This window comes from Sturnus vulgaris, chromosome 12 (genome assembly GCF_052056855.1).
Source record: "Sturnus vulgaris isolate bStuVul1 chromosome 12, bStuVul1.hap1, whole genome shotgun sequence".
NCBI lineage: Eukaryota > Metazoa > Chordata > Aves > Passeriformes > Sturnidae > Sturnus > Sturnus vulgaris.
In genome coordinates, this window is record NC_142254.1 from 20,717,080 (window position 1) to 20,727,525 (window position 10,446).

At 61.2% G+C, this 10,446-nt stretch overlaps 3 protein-coding genes across 5 annotated transcripts; 1 reads left to right on the top strand and 2 right to left on the bottom strand.

The window, feature by feature from the left end:
* Nucleotides 1–357: 357 nt before the first annotated feature.
* On the bottom strand, nt 358–1,868 carry LOC148222427 (uncharacterized). The gene is made up of 2 exons (XM_088172158.1): nt 1,746–1,868; nt 358–937 (listed from the first exon to the last, which is right to left on the bottom strand). Exons 1-2 carry the CDS (start codon nt 1,789–1,791, stop codon nt 393–395), a joined length of 591 nt encoding a protein of 196 aa, XP_088028284.1. The 5' UTR covers nt 1,792–1,868; the 3' UTR covers nt 358–392.
* Nucleotides 437–6,914, top strand: DRC4 (dynein regulatory complex subunit 4). Of its 2 annotated transcripts, none has more exons than XM_014874520.2 (11): nt 437–500; nt 944–1,036; nt 1,771–1,968; nt 2,110–2,316; nt 2,628–2,682; nt 3,079–3,284; nt 3,481–3,648; nt 3,937–4,023; nt 4,984–5,193; nt 6,233–6,298; nt 6,525–6,914. In XM_014874520.2, the coding sequence occupies exons 1-11, from the start codon at nt 498–500 to the stop codon at nt 6,672–6,674; spliced, it is 1,443 nt and encodes a 480-aa protein (XP_014730006.1). In that variant the 5' UTR covers nt 437–497; the 3' UTR covers nt 6,675–6,914. The 2 variants fall into 2 exon arrangements, with proteins under 2 accessions (XP_014730006.1, XP_088028283.1); XM_088172157.1 differs by having other exon boundaries at nt 479–741.
* Nucleotides 6,896–9,945, bottom strand: LOC106852108 (5-hydroxyisourate hydrolase-like). Of its 2 annotated transcripts, XM_014874521.2 has the most exons (8): nt 9,582–9,945; nt 9,335–9,490; nt 9,116–9,260; nt 8,865–9,040; nt 8,707–8,796; nt 7,516–7,658; nt 7,187–7,322; nt 6,896–7,053 (listed from the first exon to the last, which is right to left on the bottom strand). In XM_014874521.2, the coding sequence occupies exons 1-8, from the start codon at nt 9,846–9,848 to the stop codon at nt 6,964–6,966; spliced, it is 1,203 nt and encodes a 400-aa protein (XP_014730007.2). In that variant the 5' UTR covers nt 9,849–9,945; the 3' UTR covers nt 6,896–6,963. The 2 variants fall into 2 exon arrangements, with proteins under 2 accessions (XP_014730007.2, XP_088028287.1); XM_088172161.1 differs by lacking the exons at nt 8,707–8,796; nt 8,865–9,040; nt 9,116–9,260; nt 9,335–9,490; nt 9,582–9,945 and adding an exon at nt 8,246–8,404.
* Nucleotides 9,946–10,446: the final 501 nt, after the last annotated feature.

Here is a 10,446-nt window from a genome sequence, read left to right on the forward strand (position 1 = left end):
GGAGGCACCGGGGGGACAAGAGAGGGCGCGAAGGGAACCTGGAAGAGCGGAGCGGGGGGGCGTACACGGGGACCGGGGGTGCAGCTGGGACCGGGGGGGTGCGGGAGCTGAACCAGGGGGCCCCAGATGTGGGGACAGCCCGGGTCACACCGGTGGGCGCGGGGGAGGGAGGAGCCTATGCCGGGCACAGCGGAACCTCCCGGGTTTGTCCCCCCCAGTCCTCCCCGAACTCCCCCGCCTCCCCGTTCCCTCACACCGCCTCCAGCCGCTTCCTCCCCGCCCGGTCCCCGCGATGTCCCCCCGTTTCTCCCCGGTGTCCCCTCCCGGTCCCGTCCCCGACCCCTCCGGTCTCGCTGGCCCCGCCTCCGTTGCCAGGGCGGAGCGTGGCGTTGCTAGGGGGCGCGTCTCCCCGCTGTACGGCTCTCGCGAAATTTCGCCATCCTCTCGCGGGATTTGCCATCCGTTGCCCGGAGACGCTGGTGCCGCTGGCCGCCGCCATGGTGAGAGCGGAACCGGGCCCGCGCCCGGGCCGGGATCGGGAGGAGAACCGGGGCCAAGGGGAGAACTGCGGCGACTACTGAAGGGTGTCCTGCGGCCAGGGTGTGCGGGCAGGGGAGGGCGGTGGAGCCCCGCGCCCCGATGTCTGCAATGCCCATGGTGTCCCGGTCCACTCCCGGGGAGTGTACGGAGCCCTGGACGCCGTTCTCAGCACTGCGGTGATGCTTCTCAGGCGTTATTTGGGTACAGGTGTTTTGTGCCGAGGGGTTCACCACGGAGCTGGGTCCGCAGTGGCAGTGCTTGTGCCTCTTCCAGGCTCCGTGTCGCCGTTGTCGCCCCATCCCTGCCGTGAGAGCCGGGATGCTCCGGGCCCGGCACGGGGGCCCTGAACAGCGCATTTTCCTCCTCACCCATTCACCTCCTGTGGTTGGCTTTCTGTCTTCAGGCACCCAAAAAGAAAGCAGGAAAGAAAGGGAAAGGGGGCAAAGGCCCGGCGGTGGTGGATGGCTTGGCCCCGGAGGACATGAGCAGGGAGCAGGTGAGAGGTCCCCCGGGCCACCCCGGGGAGGAGGGGTAAGAACATGTGAGAACAGCTCTGAGGACTCCTGCGTGGCGCCTGGCCCCGGCTCCGGGGACAGCAACAGGTGCAGAGGGAGACAGGGACGAGCAGCCGGGGTTTGTGTCACTGACGCCTGGCTGGGGCTCGGGAGGGGCGTTCTTGCTGTTCCTGGAAGGAGCAGCCTCCTCATCCCACCCTCTGCTCTCTAGCCCTGTGTTCTGGCCACTGCTGAGGCCACACTGGTGATTTTGGGGCCCCTCATGACAAGAAAGACCCTGAGAGGGTCTGGAAGGGGGAGCATGCTGGAGAGAAGGGAATGAAGCTAGTGTAGTCCCCATCCCTGGAGGGATTTAAGAGTCATGTGGATGTGGCACTTGGGTCATAGGTTAGGGGTGGCCTTGGCAGTGCTGGAGGAACAGTTAAACTTTATCTTAGAGACTTTTCCAACCTAAACAATTCTATGAACCAGACATATCTAAGTACCTAGAATGGTTACTGGATATTGCAAGCCAGAGCCCCATCCCAGGCTGCAGGCAGTCAGATGAGGTCTTGTGACTCCTTTTGCAGAAGCTGCTGGGTTCAGTCAGGGACCTCCACATCTCCACACGAGTGACAACCACCACGTCCTGCTAGGTTTGGGACATGGAGTCTCCAAAGGCACCTGTCCAAGGCCTCCCTTCCCCCTTACCTGTCTGTTCCTCTTGGCTTCGCAGCTGCTGGAGCATATCACACATGTCCGGGAGGAGCTGGACCGGGAGCGGCAGGAGCGGAACTCTTTCCAGCTCGAGTGTAACAGGATTCAGAGCTACTGGGAAATCACCCGCCGGGAGCTGGAGGAGAAGAAAGCAGAGCTGAGGAACCGGGACCGGGAGATGGAGGAGGCCGAGGAGCGGCACCAACTGGAGATCAAGGTGGGGCTGAAGGGCTCCAGGAGAGCCTTGGGCAGCTCTGAGGAGGAGCTGGGCAGGATGCAATCCAGGAATGTCTCACCAGCATCCCAGTTCCAGCTGTCTCCTGCTGAGCCCCTCACCCGGTCTCTGGCCTGCCCTTAGGTGTACAAGCAGAAGGTGAAGCACCTGTTGCACGAGCAGCAGGAGAACCTGACAGAGCTGAAGGCGGAGGGAGTGCTGTCCCTGAAGCGGGCCCAGAAGGATCACTGGGACCAGGAACAGGAGTTGTGGAAAGAAAAGCGTGCCTTGAACATAAAGCTGAAGGAGCAGGAGTTGGCCAATGAAGCAGCCATTACAAACCTCTGCCTGGTACGTCTCTAGCTGGGCTGGAGCCACCTGTGAGGTGCCTCAACCCCAGGCTGGGAGCAGGAGTGGGATTTTGCCTCCCTGACTCTCTCCATGGGGTGGGATGGGATTTCTGGTGCAGGAATAGGGAGAAGGGATTCCTGGGTAACCATTCTCCCACAGTGGGGGGCTATGAGAGCAGCTGGAGAGCTTACAAACCACTCTCTGCATCAACATGGGATCAGAATCTTTTCCCAAAGAGCAGGAGGGAATCCCTGGGGATGGGCTGGCTTGGGATTTGGTTGTTTATTCCAACACGGAGTTTCTTCTCACAGAAACATGAGGGGGAGATGGCCCGGCTACGCAGCGACTTCGAGCTGCAGACCAAAGGTCAGGACGTGAGGCAGATCCTAGAGGAGCATGACAGAGAGCTACTTCTGGTTCCCAAGCAGCACCTTGAGCATGAGGGAGCAGGTTCTCCCCAGTTCTGGCCATTTTTCCCTTCCCAGTTTTGGTCACCTTCACATCCCAGTTCTGGCTCATCTCCCCCACCCGAGGTTCTGGCCAGTTTTCCCCCAAGTTCCAGCTGTTTTTTCTCCCTGGATCTGTCTAATTTGCCCTCTAGTTCTGTCTGTTTTCCCCTCCCAATTCCAGCTGGTCCCAATCCACACAGTTTTGGCGAGTATTCCCTCAGTTATAGCTGTGTTTTTTTCCCTTCCCCATTCCAGTCACTCTTCCTCCCCAGTTTCAGCCAGTTTTTCCCCAGCCCTGACAATTTTCCCCCAGAGATGGAGGCCAAGTACACCAGGAAGATGCAGGCACTGCGGGATGAGATGGACCTGCGGAGGAAGACAGAGATCCATGAGCTGGAGGAGAGGAAGAACACTCAGATCAGCGAGCTGATGGGGAACCATGAGGAGGCTTTTGGTGCTATCAAGAACTACTACAACGATATCACTGCCAAAAACCTGGCACTCATCAACCTCCTGAAGGTATTGCCTGTCCCTGTGTCACCCCTTCACCCAGGGACTGCTGCTGCCAGGGTGTCAGCTGGATCTGGCAGTTTTGGTGTCAGTGTGGGTGCTTCTGGTGGCCTGTACACTGCCACATGAGTGGGGAGAGTGTCCTGCGGGGGACTGAGGGGCTTGGGCAGCTCCCAGGAGCCAGCACTTGTGTTCCCAAGAACAGGAGCAGGTGGAAGACCTGAAGAAGAAGGAGGCTGTCTTGGAAAAGGAGAAGGCAGAAGTGCTGCTCCAGAACAAGGGGCTGACAGAGCCTCTGCAGGAGGCCCAGGACCTGGTGGCTGAGCTGCAAAAGAAGTTGGCTCACTATAACAGGGACAAGGAGGCCCTGATGGTGAGTGGCCAGCCCTGTCCTTTCATGGTCTCCTTCCTGGAGGGAAAACACTCACCTCTGCCACTTGGTGTACTGTGATTGATGGGCAAAGCAAGTCCTGTTCTGCTTACTCTGTATTTGTGATCTCGATGGGGATCCAAAGAGAGACTGGAAGGGAGATCAACCCCACTGCAGGGGGGGTGTTGCCTGTTTTTTCTCTCTGCTGCTCACTCTCCTCCCTTCCCAGAACACATCTACACCACTTTCTAGACAATCTTGTGCTTTTTAACCCTCCCTGCCTGTTCACAGAGCTCGAAAGCCCATCTGAAAATCACTCAGAAGGAGCTGAAGGACCTTCAGTGGGAACACGAGGTTCTGGAGCAGCGGTTCAGTAAGGTGAGATCTGCAAGCAGGGCTGGGCATCCCATTCCCTCTCCAAACCTTCTCTAAACCCTCAGCAGGGAATAGGGCGTGGGGCTTAGCAGAGCCTGTACTTAGCCCTGGGCTTTCCAAAGCTAATCCAGAGCCGGGTGATAACCGCTGTTCCCAGCAAAGCTGCTCCCAGCTCCGGCCTCTCCCACGGTCAGCAGACAGGCCTGGCTTTGTCCTTTGCTAAGCAATCATGCACGCTCCAGCAGGGCCCCAGGCTGCCAGGGCTGCATGGGGCAGAGCTGGGAGAGGGGGGATTGCCACGGGCCCCTCCTTCTGCCAGTGTTCCAGGGTCACTTCCTCTCGTTGTTCTGGGGTGCTGGGGATGAGCCCTGCAGAACGAGTGCTCCCCCCCACTAACCCAGATAAATCTTAAGAGGTAGGAGAGAGCTCATTTGCAATTCGTAGAAATCCCCAGGAATATGAACATTGATCCGAGGCCTCATTAACAATCCATCATTAAGACAGCACCAGATTCGGAGCGTTCAGAAATAGGCTTTGGAGGAGAGACTGTGTCCTAATTAGGACACTTATTAACTAGCTGTGAGCCAGGGACTGCTGCCAGCTGTGGGGATGAGAGGAGAGACCCCCGTGTGCCGGGGGCCCTCGCTGGGGTCTGAATTAGTGCTGCAGGGAGCCCATTGGGGCATTCCAGGCCTGGAGGGGAGGAGGAGGGAGAAGCGCAGGTGCTGCGCCATGTAGGGAGGGAGACAGGGAGGGAAGAAGGGAGGGGGGAAGCTGTGCTGCAGCACCTGCCTTCCCTGTGGGCTGCAGGTGCCGTGGGGAACAGCCAGGCTGAGCTGCTGGACCAGTTTTCTGCCCCCTTTGTGTTCCACACCATTAACAGATCCCAGTCAGCCTCGTGCAGGCCCCTGTGCCCCCTGGGGCCCTGAGGGTGCTGGGACACTCTGCTGTCTCCCGGAGCAGGTCCAGGAAGAGCGAGATGAGCTTTATCAGAAGTTCACCAGAGCCATTAACGAGGTACAGCAAAAAACGGGGTTCAAGAACCTGCTCCTGGAGCGGAAGTTGAAGGGACTCCTCGACCTCCTGGAGAAGAAGGAGGTGGAGCTCAGTGAGGTCCTTGCAGCCTCCAACCTCGATCCCAGTGCTCTCTCCTTGGTCACGAACAAGCTGGAGGTACTGGGGCCCAGCTAGGGCTGGATTTGGGGGGCAGAGGCCACGGTGGGATGCCTGCTGCCTCTGGAAAGCACCAGTCCCCATCCTACATGGCTGTAGGTGGCACATCACTCCTTCCCAGCACTCCCAGGGCCACGTGTGGTGCCGTGGGGCACTCAGCTCTGCCTCGAGAGTGGAGCGTGTGGGTGGCAGAGTCTGGCACTGATCTGTAGCTCAGGTGGGGCCTGTTTTGAAGAGCATGGCCGCAGGCCCCATGGCACTGCCAGAACCCTGTGCTGCCACACAGCTGGGTGCCAGCGGGTCTGGTGGCACGCAGGGGCTCTGTGTGTTGAGGGGGGTGTCACACCTGGTGAGCCTCACCTGGCCATGGGGACAGTGCAGACAGGATCCTGGGGCTCTGCGGTGTCTGCTGTGCTAAAAATACCTCTGCAGAGAGCCTGGAGACCCACATTCCTGCAGCCTGCCGCAGCTGGAGCCAGGGAGCAGTGCTTGCTGCGGGTTGGTACAGACACAGGGAAGGAGAGCTCCACCACCTGGTGCCCTCCCGCTTGTCCCTGCCCAGGTCCCTGCCGCAGGGGGAGTCAGGGAGGCCTATGGGACAGGCAGCGGATGTGTCACCTCCCAGCAGGTGGAAGGAAAACACATTCCTGGGATGGCATCACTGGCGTCGGGCTCTCCTGCAGCTGCTGGGATCCTTGAATTCCTGCTCTCAGCTGCCTCAGGGAGCCTGGCTCTCTGTAATTCCCGTGGTGCCGTGGCAGCAGGGTGGTGCTGCTGGAGCAGGTGCCGCCACCACTCCCTGCACAGTGGGGCAGACTGGGATGGCTGTGGGAGCTCCCTGTCCTTGCCTGGGGCTGGCTGTCCCTGGCAGTGCCACTCAGAGGGGGCAGGGTGGTGGCCACCTGCCAGGCCATGCTGCTGGCTGCTCTGCTCACACTGCAGCTCCTCTGTGTGCTCTGCCACGCCACACCCGCCCATAGCATGGCCATCATGTCCCCAGGGCTGGGCAGCACAGCCTCATCCCAATCTCCTCTTGCAGGATGTGCTCCAATCCAAGAATGCCACCATCCAGGACCTGCAGTTCCAGCTGGCCCGAGTCTGCAAGGTAAGGGTGGGGAGGGATCCTGGAGAGGTTTGAGCTGTGTGCATGTGGCACTTGGGGACCTGGGCACTGCTAGGAAAACAGTTGGACTCGGTGATCTTAGAAGCATTTCCAACCCAAACGATTCTGTGATTCCATAGCTTTGGATTGGGGCTTAGAAATGAAACTAGGGGGTGCAGGGAGCTCCCCTCTGCCGACACAGAGGCTGACAGGGACCCTTTCCTCACAGGCACACAATGACATGCTGAAGACCTTCGAGGCAAAGCTGACAGCCTTTGGCATCCCCCTGGATAACCTGGGTTTCCAGCCACTGTCCTTCCCCTTCCCAGGGCAGGAACTGGGGCAAGGCCCTGCTGGACTCGTTTCAGTGCCCACTTGATGCCAGCAGCACTAAGGGTCACACTGGCACACTGATAGTAGGGCTGTCCCCTTTTCCTGCTCCATGCCTTCCAACAGACCCCAGTGAGCATCTTTAGGAGATTCTCCTCCCAAGGGGGACCACAGCTGGAGGGCTCCAGGCATCCCGTCCACCCCACCAGGCTGCCCTTGGGGCTCCTTCTGTCCCCCTAAAAGTGGAAGGTGATTTTTTGAGAAAAACAGTGCTGTTTGGAGTTTTTAATGGCATCGGTGGCATCATTCCTGCATCCCCAGGGGAAGGCTGTGCCCCTCTAACTGCCCCGGTATGTTGTATAGGAGTAGGGACTGATCAGCAGCGGGACATGGAGCTTCTGTGCTGGGTCACTGACGATGAAGACGACCTGAGGAAGCGTGAGGAGACAGCAGTGGGAATCCCCCTCCTGGAGCGAGGCCCTGGGGAGTGCAGCCCCTTGAGCCTGGCCCCAGCCCCCAGACTTTGCATGTCACCTGTCCCAGTCCCCCCCCACTCCATACCTCCACGAAGGGGTAGAAGCTGGTGTGCCCCAGTCCCTGCCAGTACTCAGCCGTCTCAAAATGCAGCTTGTAGGTGCCAGACTTGGCCTGTCCCGGTGCCAGGAGGGGCTGGCAGCGCCCATCTGCATCCGTATGTCTGAAACCAGACCAAGCCAGTCCGGCTGTATCCCAAAATGCAGCCCTGCCCCACCCCGAAACACCAGCCCTGCCACCAGCATATAAACCCCAGATGAAGGCTGGGCAGCAGTTGTGCCAGGAGCCTTTGGCCAAGCTCACAGAGCACTGGCAGCAGTGTCCCTGCCCCATTCCAGTGCCACCAGCTCTCCTACCTCTGTGCCAGCTCCATCCACTGCGGTCCCGGCTCCTGCAGCTGGGCCAGGCGGACAACAAGGCCGGCTGCCGGCAGCCCCGTGGCCGTGTTCAGCACGTGAGTGGTCAGGGTGCCATTTCCCACCGCAGACATGTCGTCAGCCTGTGGCAGAGGGGGAAGCAGCGCTGGGACCTGTCCTGGCAGCTCCATCTACCTTCTCCTCGACTGTGCTGCAGCCAAGTCCCTGCACCTTGCTCTTCCCCAGAGCTGGGGTATGGAAATTCACGTCCTGATCATGCCACGGTGCTCAGCCCGAGGCACTGCAGCCGCTGTGCGTGGGTGCCAGCTGGTTCCCACCAGGATGCAGGTACTCTGGTGAGCAGCACCACGCTCCCCGCTCACCTGCCTGTCCTGATGAGCCTGAGCACAGCACAGCAGCCAGCCTGGACCCGGTGAGGAAGCAGCCCCGTCCCAGCAGCCTCATCCCTGCCCATGGAGTCACGTGCAGGCGGACATTGACCCTGCCCAGCTCTCTGGAGCTGTCTGGCGTCAAGGTCAGCCCTGCTGAGGGCAGCCATGCCCCTTTTTCTCCGGAGCTCCCAGGCTGGGGTGGGAGCACGATCTGAGGCTGTGTCCCAGCAGCTAGCAGGACCGGGCAGCCTCCCTGGAGCTGGACCAGTTCCCACTGCCAGCCTGATATCAGCACCGGCTGAAGTGGGGGTGCCACAGAGACACCCCGGCGAGCTTACCTGGCTGTCCTTTGTCCCACTCAGACAGGGACCTGTGGCCGGTGACCCCGCACAAAACGCCATCCTTGGCCCTGGCTTCCCTTCCTGGCGCCACGGCCTCTCCCCGTGGAGCTGGTGTGGCTGGATGCCGCTATCCTGGCACGGGGCTCCCGCAGAACCGGGTGCTCCTCCCCAACTGGGCCGAGCCGGCACGGGCGGCTTCCCGCCCAGCCCCGCTGGCACCCCCTCTCCGGCAGCACCGTGGCCCTGAGGCTGGTGACCCAGAGCCCGGTGGGAAGTTGGGGCACCGGGCCAGGAGGAGCCACAGCACAGCTTCCATCCCTGCCTCGCCTCCCACCTTGGAAAGCACCTGGAGCGCATCGGAGCTGCGGCAGCCGGGCACGTGGGAGCAGCACCGGCTTCAGCACAGCCTCTCCCTGCCCTTCTGCACTGCTGGGGCAGGGGGGGGCTCAATGTCTCACCTGCACCGCGATGCGGGCAGTGGCGGTGGCTCGCAGCCCGTATCCCCCCAAGTCGGCAGCCTGGATCTCCAGTGTGTATTCAGGGACCTCCTAGGGCGAGAGGCTGTGTCAGCCACAAGTGGGGGATGAGCTCGGTGGGAGCTGAGTCCGGGGCTCACCTGTGCCACCAGCCCCAGCATGGCCACAGAGACCAGCCCAGAGCTGCTGTCGATGGTGAACATCCCAGGCTGGGGCTTTTCCGGCACCTGGCTCAGGATGGAATAGCTCACAACTCCATTGTCGGAGTTCACGGCGTCATCTGCATCGGTGGCCAGCACCCGCAGCACCGATGTGCCTGGAACAGGCGGTTATTGGTGAGCTGTCACACATCTCTCCAGTGCTGCCTGCCAGGTGGTGGCAGTGGTCCCACCTGGCTCAGCTCCCTCCAGCACAGAACCGTGGAAAACTGCTTGGGTGAAGACGGGCCGGTTGTCATTCTGGTCAGTGACGGTGATGATGATCTCCATGGGGTCTTCCACGGGCTGCCCGTTGGCTGACACGGCGTGGGAGTAGAGCTGGAAGGGTACAGTCAGTGTGTGTGCAGTCCCCAGGACCGTCCCCGTCCTGCCACAGATGCCCCCTAACTCACCACGTATTTATCCTTCTCCTCCCGGTCCAGGGGTTCTGTCACCTCCAGCCACCCCGTCTCCCGCTCGATGATGAAGACACCCACAGGGGGAATATCCACTCCCTGCCCCGTGATGCTGTAGAAAACCTTGGTCTCTTTGTCCTTGTTGGATTTGATCTGGCAGCATGGCAGGAAGAAGCAGGTGGAGACGTGTCCCAGCACTCTGGGGACCCCCCTGACCCTGCCTGGTCGCTGTGGGGACACATACCTGCACCAGCTTCTTGGGGAAGGGTCCTCGCTCATTCTCAGGGCAGATGATGGGGGGGATGACCCAGTCCCTTTTCTGCCGCTGGAGGCCGTGTCCATGCTCTGGGAAGATCAGCGTGTCCTGTGGGATGGAGAGCGGGGCTGCAGGGCCATGGAAAGACACGGCTCTTCCTGGAACCTCCGGGGGGGTGGCCATGCAACATCCCCGGCCCCATTGCGATGGTCCCACCAGCAGTAGGAGGAGGAAGGTGCAGGGGCAGGGTGCCATGGCTGCAGCTGCACTGGCTCTTCCCACCCAGGTACCAGCTGAGAACCTTCCCTGTTGCGTCAGTGACCTTGGCCAGGAAAGCAGAACCGCCTTTCCAGAGCTGCTAGCCCGGGGGGGGCCTGGGGGCGCTGTATGGGGGGACCCAGCACACGAGAAGCTGCTCCAGGCTGGGGGGCATGAGCCCCCTGGGGCTGTCCCTCGGTGGCCATGGGAACCCCCACTACAGTGGGGCTGGGGGGCACACACAGATTTCCCCCCCCCGGCAGTTCCAGTGCACCCATAGATGGCAGAGGGGGGAGGAGGCAGCCGGCGGTGGCACGGAGGAATGGGGAGGGGAGGGTGCTCCTGCGGTGGGGATGGTGGGAGGTGCCAGGGTTGATGGGAACACGGGGAGGAAAGAATGGCGGCACCACGAAGGTGCCTGGAGATACCGGGATGCCCGAGAGTGTCCACGGGGCTGCGCTGAGGGGCCCGGGACACCGGGGAGCGGCACTAAGAGGCGGGGGGTGCCCGGCGGGGAGTGGGCGGTGTCCGACGATTGCCGGGCCCTGCCGGGGAGTGCCAGGGGTTCCAAGGCGATACCGATGGGTACAGACTG